Raw genomic sequence first — 12,383 nt, 5'->3', positions numbered from 1 at the left:
AGAAAAGAATGAAAAATATAATAGAGCGAAGACTGTTTTTGAATGATATAAACAGGCAGAAAGAATGAGAAGTAGAATAGACTGGATGACTGTTTTCGAGTGATGTAAACAGGCAGAAAAAAAAATGAGAAGTAGAATAGACTGGATGACTGTGTTAGAGTGATATAAACTGGCAGAAAAGAATGAAAAATAAAATAGACTGGAACTGTTTCAGAGTGATATAAACAGGCAAGAATATTTCCTCTTTACGTCTCAGGTCAGTAACCATTGAAGATAGAAAGAAATCTGTTTGGTAGATTCATTGTTGATTATAAACTTATTTGAAATGGCTTACGTCATCAATGTTTCGAAAATCGTCAGTTCAGTAAATTACAATATTTTGAGCAAACTTTCTATTTGTTTGTTTGTTGGGTCTCCCGGATCTATTACTTACCGTCTGGTTTACCTTATCATCATCATCAGCTGTTGCTAGTCCAATGAAGAACAAAGGCCTCAGACATGTTCTTTCACTCGCTTCTCTTTATGGTCTTGCTATACCATTTTGCATCAGGGCTCTGTTTCGGATCCGAGGTCCATTTTTTATCCGGGATCCGTTTTGGATCCGGGGTCCGTTTTTGATCCGCTGACCCTATTGGATCCAAGGTCCGTTTTGGATCCGAGATCTGTTTTGGAGCTGGCGTCTGTTTTTGGATCCGGGGTCTGTTTGTGGATCCGAGGTCCGTTTTGGATCCGGTGTCCATTTTGGACCCGGAATCTGTTTTGGAACCGGGGTCCATTTTAGATCAGGGGTTCATTTTGGATCTGAGGTGCATTTTGGATATGGGGTCCGCTATGGATCCGGGGTCTGTTTTTGAGCCGGGGTCCGTTTGGGATCTGGGGTTCATTTTGGATCCTGGGTCCGTTTTTGCCTCCGAGGTCAGTTTAGGATCCGGGGTCCGTTTTGGATCTAAGGTCTGTTTGGGAGTTAGGGTCCGTTTTGATTCTGGGGACCATTTTGGATCTGAAGTCCGTTTTGGATCTGGGGTTCATTTTGGAGCCAAGGTCCATTTCGGATCTGAGGTTCGTTTTGGATCCGGGATCTGTTTTGGATCCGGGGTCCGTTTTGGAGCAGGGGTCCGTTTTGATTCTGATGTCCAATTTGGATTTGAGGTCCGTTTTGGATCCGGAGTCCATTTTGGATCCAAGGTTTGTTCTGGATCAGGGGTATGTTTTGGATCCGGGGTCCAATTTGGAGCTGAAGTGCGTTTTGGATGCGGGTCTGTTTTTGGATCTGTGGTCCGTTTTAGATCCAGGTTCCGTTTTGGATCTGGGGTCCTGGACTCGTACCCATTAATGGAGTTTATTTTGCATTGTTTTCGCCAGTCTTTATCAGGTTTATCATTTTCATATTAGCAAACATTGCCCTATTCCCTGTTGTTGCTTGTTCACAAACATTTTGAATCCTCATTTCTAAATCAAGTGCATGAAGTTTATTTTTGATACAGTGACCTGTCCTGATATAACGAGCGTCTCGCTTTTCTTCTTTATATTTTTTTTTCGAATATAATGGGATGTGGGTGGGCGGGATTTTTAAACCTGAGAAGATTTTCCAAAAGAGTTGAGAGAGTAGGGGAAAATGGACAGTGGATTTCATATTCTTCAAATTTACGAATGGGGTGAAATAAAAAATGACACACATAAACGTGCATTAACACCTACACACACACAAACACACGCACATGCACACACACACACACACACACATATATATATATATATATATATATATATATATATATATATATATATATATATATATATATATATATATATATATATATTATATGTATGTATATATGCACATACAAATATATACACACTAAGGAAAACCTTTTATATCAATTTTGTTCTATATCAAATATCTTTCATAATCAAAATTGGAGATTGCTGTAGGAATTTTGTTGCCTCACTGAGTAATAGTTGTTATTCCATTAATTATTTCTTCCATATTTTCGTTGCATTGTAAATATGTCACACGATTTTAACTGAATAATTCAAGTTTAAAATGAATTTGAAATATGAAATCAATGATTCATGTCACGCAAATATTTTTTTTTTTTTTTTTGTACGGGATGCAAATAAAATATAGAAAATACTTTCGTAATTTGGTATCTTCCAAGTTGAAAAATGGACAAACAGTGGAGAAAACATAAACTCCTCCAAATTTCGTTGGCGGAAGAATAAGCTCGAAGCGGAACAAAGGCCAAAATATACTTTTTCTCAAGTCGTTCACAAACAAATAAACAAAGTAACAAACAGATAAACACACAAACAGGGACGAAAACATAACCTCCTCCCAACTTCGTTTACGGAGGCAAAACACCCAAAGCAAAAACTATTTGCAGAAACAAAGACACAAAATCCTTTTTTTTTTTTGTTTTTTTCTCCTCGACCCTGAAGCTCCCAAATCTCTGGTACTGGTAAACAAAGACAAATTGAGAGCGATAACAATAAAAGTCTTCGAAAGTGTTTCTTCCGGCCTTTGTTATACAATCCTAAATTGGGACACATTTGTGTTGCTTACTCTTGAAACATTTTCTTTCCTCTCTGTTCTCTCGCTTCAGTCTAAATTTCTCAGACATTAGGTGGATGGTGAGTTTAGTGTTATATATACTGTGTGTGTGTATATATATATATATATATATATATATATATATATATATATATATATATATATATATATATATATATATATATATATATATATATATATATATATATATATATATATATATATATCTGGTTGTAGCCTAGTTAATAATAATAATAATAATAATAATAATAATAATAATAATAATAATAATAATAATAATAATAATAATAATATAACTGTGTTTCGCTTAATAAGATGATATCCGTTATTAAGTTGGGTCCAGTAAAAAAAATACTGAATATGATATATACAAAATTGCAAAAACACCAAATTTTACAATATATTTGACAGACCGGTAAAGGCGAAATCCACGTTTTATCATTTCTTGAGCCGAATTGCAAGATCTCTTTCGCAATTTTATGTTCTGTAAAGAATATTCGCTCGGGTGGAAGGATTGATGTCTGAAAGAAATTATGAAACGAAATCTGTTTTTAATTGTTTTCTCCTGGGTGGCTGATCTAATTTGATTATCAGGCAAATAGAGACGTCATTTTATAGCTCCAATCTTCTTAGTATTGGAAAGAAGTGAAGAGAGTAAGGAAGGGTAGTTCGAGAATTGATTAGACAATGACAGATGGAAATAGAAGGTTGTTGAAAGGAAAGGAGGCAAGGAAAAGGTGGGTGGAATATTTTAAAAATCAACTGAATGTTGAGGATAATAGGGACGCACATCTAATTGCTGTTGCAGGTGTTGAGGTGCCAGTGATGGAAGATAAGAATGAAATAGAGATTACAAGAGAGGAAGTGAAGAGAGCGCTAGATGAAACGAGAGTAGGAAAAGCACCTGGTATGGATGATGTGAGGACTGAGATGTTAAAGGGGAAGTGAAGAGAGCACTAGACGAAACGAAAGTTGGAAAAAACACCTGGTATGATGGTGTGAGGACTGAGATGTTAAAGGAAGGGGTTGTGATTGTACTTGAATGGTTGGTGAGATTGTTTAGTATGCGTTTTATGTTGTCAATAGTACCAGTGGACTATGTGTGAACGTGTATTTTACCCCTATATAGAGGTAAGGGAGATGTGCATAAGTGTTGTAATTCAAGGGGTATTAGTTTGTTGAGTGTAGTGGGAAAAGTATATAGTAGAGTACTAATCAATAGGATTAAGGATAGAAGAGAAAATACAATCTTAGAAGTACAGGGTGATTCAGAAAAGAGGTAGGGAATGTATGAATCAGATTTTTACAGTTAGGCAGATATGCGAAAAATATTTAGCAAAAGGTAAGGAGGTGTATGTTACGTTTATGGATCTGAAGACAGTGTAAGATAGAGTTGATAGGGAAGCGATGTGGAATGGGATGAGGAAATAGGGAATAGGTGGAGGATTTCTGTAAGCATTGAAGAGTTTCTTCATAGACAGGAAAGCATTTGTTAGGATAGGAAAAGAAGTGAGCAAGTGGTTTCCAGTTAGAGATGGGCTAGGACAAAGATGTGTGATGTTGCCATGGTTGTTCAATTTGTTTGTTGGTGGAGTGGTGAGAGAGGTGAATGCTCGAGTGCTTGGTTGAGGATTGAAACTGAAAGACGAGAGTGATCATGAGTAGGAGATAAATCAGTTGTTGTTTGCAAATGATACTCTACTGGTGGCATACTCGGAAGAGAAGCTTGATCGATTAATGATTGGTTTTGGAAGGGTATGTGAGAGAAGGAAGTTGAGTATTAGTGGGTAAGAGTATAGCTCTGAGCTGCATGAGAAGGGAGGGTAGTGCTAGGTTGAATATCATGTTGAATAGAGGGTTACTGGAGGATATAGATCAGTTTAAGTATTCCGGGTCTGTTATTGCAGCAAATGGTGGAATGGAAGCAGATGTACGTCAGAGAGAGAATGCAGGATGTAAAGTGCTGAGGGCAGTGAAGGGAGTGGTAAAGAATAGAGGGTTAGAAATGAATGGAAAGAGAGTTCTGTATGAGAAAGTGATTGTACCAACTGTGATGTATGGATCAGAGTTGTGGGAAATGAAAGTAACGGAGAGACAAAAATTGAATGTGTTTGAGATGAAGTGTCTAAGGAGTATGGCTGGTGTATCTCGAGTAGATATGGTTAGGAATGAAGTAGTGAGGATAAGAATGGGTGTAAAAAATTAGTCAGCAGCTAGAGTGGATATGGATGTGTTGAGGTGGTTTGGCCATGTAGAGAAAATGGGAAGTTGCTCTCTGCTGAAGAAGATAATGAATGGAAGAGTTGATGGGAGAAGGATAAGAGGAAGGCCAAGGTTTGGGTGGATGGATGGAGTGAAGAAAGCTGTGGGTGATAAAATAATGAATATGATAGAGGCAAAAGAGCATGCTAGAAATAGGAATGAATGGCGAGCGACTATAACGCAGTTCCGGTAGGCCCTGCTGCTTCCTCCGATCGCCTTGGTGACCGCTGAGGTACTAGCAGTAGGGGATTTACCATATGAAACTTCATTTGTGGGGGATAACGGGGGAGGGTGGGCTGTGGCACCCAAGCATTGCCAGCCAAACTCGGCTGAATTCCTCTGTCAGGCTGGGAGGAGCAAAGAGAAAAAAAGTCCCTTTTTGTTCCCTTCTTGATGTCGGCTACCTCCCCAAAATTGAGGGAAGTGCCTTCGTAAGTGGAATGGATGGATTTTTTTTGTGTGGTGGGGCCGGAGGTGGGGGGGGGGGGGGTTATGTTCGAATGAAGGAGAAATGATTTTCTTGTGACTGAGTTATAATCAAAGATTCTGGATGTATCAAATACTTGGAGACGTCCAGTATTGGAAGATTCTACTTTCAGTATATATATATATATATATATATATATATATATATATATATATATATATATATATATATATATATATATATATATATATATATATATATATATATATATATATATATATATATATAACAAGTGCCAACTTAATTTTCTTATTCAAAGTGAAGTTAATTTCATCAAGTAAGAACAACTTAATTCAAGATAATTCTAAGCAGGCAAATTAAACCAATTAAGAAACATTAACTCAATAATCACTCCCGGTGGAATAGTACCACTGTTAGGTTTTATATTATATCACAAAATAAAAATTTCAGGAAACGTAGAAGAGTTCGATTCATTATAATAATTATCAATATACACAGATGATTACATCACAGACTTTTAATGTCCATCTGGAACTTTTAATTCATGTCAATCAAGAGTTCTTTTCATGGTGCAAATTATGAAGCATTTTGTTGTATCTAATTCTCATGGCTCGTGTAGTTCGCGTGATGGTTTAAACGATTTAATTATCACATTAATCAGCAATAAAAGCGATGGTACCCAAATACCTCTCTCTCTCTCTCTCTCTCTCTCTCTCTCTCTCTCTCTCTCTCTCTCTCTCTCTCTCTCTCTCTCTCTCTCTTGGGGATGGCTTAATCAGCATGCAGTCGAAGTCCAATGCCAGTTTTTTATATACTACTACTACTACTACTACTACTATTATTATTATTATTATTATTATTTTTATTATTACAAGTACAAGCTATTATTACTAGCTAAGCTACAACCCTAGTTTGAAAAGCAAGGTTCTATAAGCCCAATTACTCCAACAAGGAAAAATACCCCAGCAAGGAAAGGAAATAAGGAAATAAATAAACGACATAAGAAGTAATGAATAATTAAAATAAAATTTCAAAAACATTAACAACAATAAAACAGATATCACATATTAGGCTATAAAAATACGTATGTCAGCCGGTTCAACATAAACACATTTGCTGCAAGTTTGAACTTCTGAAGTTCTACCGATTCAACAACCCGATGAGGAAGATCATTCCACAGCTTAGTCACAGCTGGAATAAAACTTCTAGAATACTGTGTAGTATTGAGCCTCATGATGGAGAAGGCCTGGCCATTAGAATCAACTTCTTGCCTAGTATTACGAACGGGTTGGAACTGTCCGGGAAGATCTGAATGTAAAGGATGGTCAGAATTATGAAAAATCTTATGCATAATGAACTAATTGAACGGCGGTGCTAGAGATTGATATCTAGATCATGAGTAAAAAATTTGATAAAATTTAGGTTCTCCATAAATGACATCTGCTTATCAAAACAGAGTAACGAGTTTAATAGGGAAGAGTTCATTATATTCTGGACGAAGAAAGAAAAAATATTTACGAGTTTCCAAAAAAAAAAAAAAACTTAACTTGATTAATGAGTTGTAGCTCCTACGAGTCACATCAAGCATCACGTCCCGCCCAAACTCGTTTGTTTCTTTGGTCGCTGCAATCTCACCATTCTTGTGAGTTAAGGACGGGAGTTTTGAAGGAGCCTACAGGTCTATCTGCTAAGTCACCAGCAGCCATTGCCTGTCCCTTGGCCCTAGCTTGGGTGGAGAGGGGGCTCGGGCGCTGATCATATGTATATATAGTCAGTCTCTATGGCATTGTCCTTCATGATATAGCAATGTCACTGTCCTTTGCCTCTGCCATTCATGATCGGCCTTTAAACCCTTAAACATTTAAAACCACCGAAATGAATATAGCATAATCGGGAAATAATTGATTTTCTATAAGTCATGAACAGTCATTGCCTGGCCCTCCTTGATCCTAGGTTGGGTGGAGAGGATGCTTGGGCGCTGATCATATGTATATATGGTCAGGCTCTAGGGCATTGTCCTGCTGAATAGGGCAGCGTCAGTGTCCCTTACTTCTGCCATTCATGAGTGGCTTTTAAACCTTTAAACCCTTTAAACCACAAAACCAAATTTAGCAAATATTTTTTATAAGTCATGAACAGTCATTGCCTGGCCTTCCTTGGTTCTAGCTTAGGCGTAGATCATAAGTATATATGGTCAGTGTCTAGGGCATTGTCACTGTTCCTTGCCTCTGCCATTCATGATGGGCCTTTAAACCTATAATACCTGGGGCTGATTGGGGTGCGCACTGCAGTTTGCTTTCGGAGTCAAAGTCAGGGGTCAAGATATCAATCATTTGGGGTTCGTTGGACTTGAAAAGGGTAAAGGACAAGTGCTTGTGTCCCTTGACGCCGGGATACTACGTGTAACAGACACCGACCTCCATAAAATGCAGTAGATTCAAAGCAAATGCTTTCAGTTCAACGTTTGGGGTTCAAGGAGAAAATGTTGGTTTAGTAGACTGAAAAGAAGAAGAAAAATCCTTGTTTATCATATTTAGTTTATTGTTTCTTATCACTGTACTGCAATAAGGCATAATCGTTGAACATTTATATGGTATACAATTTGCTTCTATAGAAGACAACTTTCAAATTTATGTTTATACTGATTAATACTTATTATCAAGTTGATATCAGGATATGGTGATATAATGTCAATACATTTTGAATAATGAATGAAAATAATGCATTGTTTCATCTTCGTTTCATTTGAATACAGCGTTATGTCAAAATTGTAATTAGGCCTATTCTTTTAAGCAAAGATTTATTTGTCTCGATATGTTATAGCTGTTACGTGAAGCATTTGAATGCACGTGTACATTAATATCTAAAGAAAATTTTTTAAGGTTTTATTAAAGAATGAGCAACAGCTTAAGTATGTGTTTTATTGTAGTAACTGGCTGGAATGTAACGGACGAGAATAACATTGTTTACATTTTACGGTGTGGCCATCAAACCTTCAGGGCTACCAATTTTTAAAACGTCATAAGACGATTAATCACATTAAATCTGATTAATCGAGAACTTTTAGTAACCTTAAACCTATGTAATAAGTAGATAAATAACTCTTAGGTAGTATGACCTTAACTATAACAGCTAGCCGTGTGTTCGGTTAAGTACATTTCGTCGTATTTCGTTGGTAGTTTGGGTATTCATATCGTCTATGATTTGCGAGTCCATTATCGATGTGGGGGAAAATAAAAGTCAGGGCTACTCATAGTTTATTTATTTTCATTACATATGGGATAAAATGCTTACATAAGGAAACATTATAATAAATTAAAATGTACTGCAAGTATTAGAATTCAGATAGAGTATGACTGACACTTAAAACAATAAAGTTATCATTGTTTACCAACCATCCTCCCCCACGCAATTAGTGATTTTAAAAGACGCCAAGAGATGGCACTGATGGTTTGCTTATAGTTAAAAATATCTGAATTCTTACGTGGCCTTAGAACCTAGAAATGATCACACGGAGACTAATATAATACCGGATGTTATTGGGAAGATACTTAGGATTTTCCAGTAATAACTTAAACGTATTAAAAGTATAATAATAAATACGTTTAATGTAAATATATTAAGATTTAAAAACTTTTGTTTAAAAAAGTATTCATGAGTCGATATATTTCTTATTTGACAACATATTTAGATGAATAGTAAAAATTGCAATTGTAAATGCAGTTAATGTAAAACAAAAATCTATTCATGTATACATACGATGATGTATATGTTATAAATTGTAAGATTGTAAATACGTATTTTATAATGAAATAGAAAAATAAATTTGGATCAAAATCCACATAAATGTATAAAATGAATTGATCATAAATTATTTATCCATTGTTATTTTAGTGTTATGCATTTAATTACCATGTTTGAAAGGGTTATGAGATAAAATGGGATAATCACTTTTTTCTGTAGTTGAACAATTGTATTTTTTTCATTATCAAGTAATTTGGTAATATCAGAGTATGTTTAATATATATATATATATATATATATAATATGTTTTTGGTTGTCTCAAAGACTTTTCAGTCCATCCAGGGAGGCTCCATTTGCACTTAAGTAGAGCAATTTGGTTTCAACGTTTAGGGAGTTATGATCATGTCTAACCTTATCACTGTTTAAGAGAGAGAGAGAGAGAGAGAGAGAGAGAGAGAGAGAGAGAGATGGATATATCCTATCTCTACCATACTGTTGTTTAACAAAGATGAAACGGCCGGTCCCATCCCTCATCATCTTTAGTCCAGGAGTGGCGGGCTCATAAAAAAAAAAAAGGATTCATTTTCCATCACATACAAAAAAGGCACAGCTGAAAATTTCATAACGTCACTCACTCTTCCGTTTTTGCCGTAACAGAACTCGAAGCAAATGCATTAGTTTGATAACTTGTGTGACATCAAACCCTTTGGCAGGGCTATAGAGAAGCGCTCGTGTGCCACTCTGATTGCCAGGTGACATGCAACCCAAAAAAAAAAAAAAAAAAAAAAAAAAATGGATTTTGGAGGAATCCGGGATATATGTCAATAATGTGACGATTATGTCTTGTTTTGATTTATTTAAATGGAATTGATTTGATTGGACGTTGATTAGGAATTGTACGTTTTTGAGTTTTGAGGACCAAATTAAAGTTGAATTGGATAATAATTACCATTGATATTGTACGTATGCAATATAAAGGAAAACATATACAATTTTACCGTTGTGAAATTATTGATATATATATATATATATATATATATACACACACACATATATATATATATATATATATGATTATCTGAACATACATTAGAATAAAAATCACATATTTTAATCACCACCGCTATGAAGCACATACTCTCTGCCTCTATAGGCCAAATAAATCCTTTATTATATGAATGTAAAATTATCAAGACATAAAAACGAAAGAGAATCAAATAGAGCGAAGAAAACCGAGTAGAGAGAGAGAGAGAGAGAGAGAGAGAGAGAGAGAGATGCATGGAACAGCTATCCGTAGTTTAGAAACTTCATAAGAAAACTTTGGTTTCGGTGAATTGACAAATTCACATGACACGAAGGAAACTTCCTCACGCCGTTTTCCCTTAGCTGGTTTCGTCCTTTTGGCAAGTTCTGACTGCATTCCATTCCTAACATCGACGTACCTTGGGAGAGAGAGAGAGAGAGAGAGAGAGAGAGAGAGAGAGCACATGGAATGATAAAGGGGGGAAACACAGAGAGGCGGATTACACAAATATACAAAAGAACACAATAGAGGAGAGAGAGAGAGAGAGAGAGAGAGAGAGAGCACAAGGAATGATGAAGGGGGGAAACACAGAGAGGGGGGATTACACAGATATACAAAAGAAATAAAATATTGAGAGAGAGAGAGAGAGAGAGAGAGAGAGAGAGAGCATTCTAGGAGATGCATGATACTGTAAAACGATTGCAACTCTCACCTTGTTTATACTCCTTCCTAATATATATGTATATATATATATATATATATATGATACACACACACACACACATATATATATATAGTATATATATAAATTTATATATATATATATATATATGTATATGCATATATCTATCTATCTATCTATATATATAATATATATATATATAAATATATATATATATATATATATAATATACTTATTTCTGGCCCTGAAAAATTATTAGAACTACTGAATTAACTTGCAACAAATTGAAATGCTACTCTAATATATCCTGATTGACAAATCTCGAGGGTTTCATCTAAACCTCATTTCATTTTGAAGCTCCAATAATTCTGTTTATCCTCAACGCTCCAGCAGACCTTGAAGTTCATCCTTGTCTGACCTTTTGAAATCCGCCACTGGGATATTACCACTGATCAATCTGTCCCTTCATGTACAGGAAGTAGTTGAAAAAAAAAAAAAAAAAAAAAAACTAATGTTTGATTCATATTCTTGATAAGGATTGCCTGTTTTTCGGTTTTTATTAATTACTAGTACACATCATCTCTCTCCTCTCTCTCTCTCTCCTCTCTCTCTCTCTCTCTCTGGGATGCAGTAACTCTACTTGTTAGAAGAAATGTGAATGGATCGGTGATTTGTGATTCCAAATCTGCACTCCAGGCACTGACATCTTCTAGGCCCAGCTGTGCCCATGTTGTGCGAGACATACTTGTGTCAACTCGCTGCTGCTTACAATGCCTCGCTTGTCGTGTCCTTCATGTGGATGCCCTCCCATATTGGGCTTGCTGGGAATGACATGGTGGGACAGTCTTGCTAAAGCTGCCTGCACGCTGGACCGTGATGACAGAAATGTTGAGCCCTCACTTCGCTGCCTTAAACATAGAATATTTTCAGCAGCTTTTGCCTGCACAGTACAGCGCCGGGATACAGAGAGGGGCACTAGTGTTTCCATACAACATCATGATAACTTTCTGCAGAGCCCTCACAAGTACCGGCGTCGTGGACTCATGGTGCGTAGGCATAATGTCGTAAGTGCCAGGATAAGGTTGCGATACCGTTCTGTGTGGCAGGTTGGACAGACACTAGATATACCACACTACACCTCATGTAAACTGTGTAACCTTGCTAATGCCAATAACCTTGAACACTACTGCTTTCATTGCCCCACTGTCAGAAATCTGTTACCTCAAGGACAAAATTTACTTCAAACTTGTCAATATTTACTCAAAGATGACCACCTAGATGTAATTTTAACTTGTCATCCACACTTTGGAGGCTGCTAAACTGTCTGTTGCTGTTGTTGTGATAATGGAATGCGATCTCATATATGTTATTTTTGTAACTGACATACTGATGATTCTATTCTGCAATTTTTCTTTTTTTTTCTGTTGATATCTGATGTACTGTATGTAACTGCCAATATGTAACTTTGATTGACGTCTTTGGGCGTAATAAATTTATTAAATAATAATCTCCCTCTCTCTCTCTCTCTCTCTCTCTCTCTCTCTCTCTCTCTCTCTCTCTCATATGGAAACAGGAAGAATAAAATCTATTTGCAAAGCCAAAGGGGTACTTGTTATATTGCTATCTTGGTAAGAAAGTAATAGAGGAAAAC

The 12,383-nt window shown here is 36.1% G+C and overlaps 1 protein-coding gene across 1 annotated transcript; it reads left to right on the top strand.

The window, feature by feature from the left end:
- The first annotated feature begins 819 nt into the window (after positions 1-819).
- Positions 820-4,539, top strand: LOC137643360 (fibroin heavy chain-like). The gene is made up of 3 exons (XM_068376189.1): positions 820-1,322; positions 3,355-3,490; positions 4,480-4,539. The coding sequence occupies exons 1-3, from the start codon at positions 820-822 to the stop codon at positions 4,537-4,539; spliced, it is 699 nt and encodes a 232-aa protein (XP_068232290.1).
- The last annotated feature ends 7,844 nt before the right edge of the window (positions 4,540-12,383 follow it).

This window comes from Palaemon carinicauda, chromosome 6, assembly GCF_036898095.1.
Source record: "Palaemon carinicauda isolate YSFRI2023 chromosome 6, ASM3689809v2, whole genome shotgun sequence".
Taxonomy (NCBI): Eukaryota; Metazoa; Arthropoda; class Malacostraca; order Decapoda; family Palaemonidae; genus Palaemon; species Palaemon carinicauda.
This window is presented reverse-complemented; position numbering and strand designations above follow the sequence as displayed.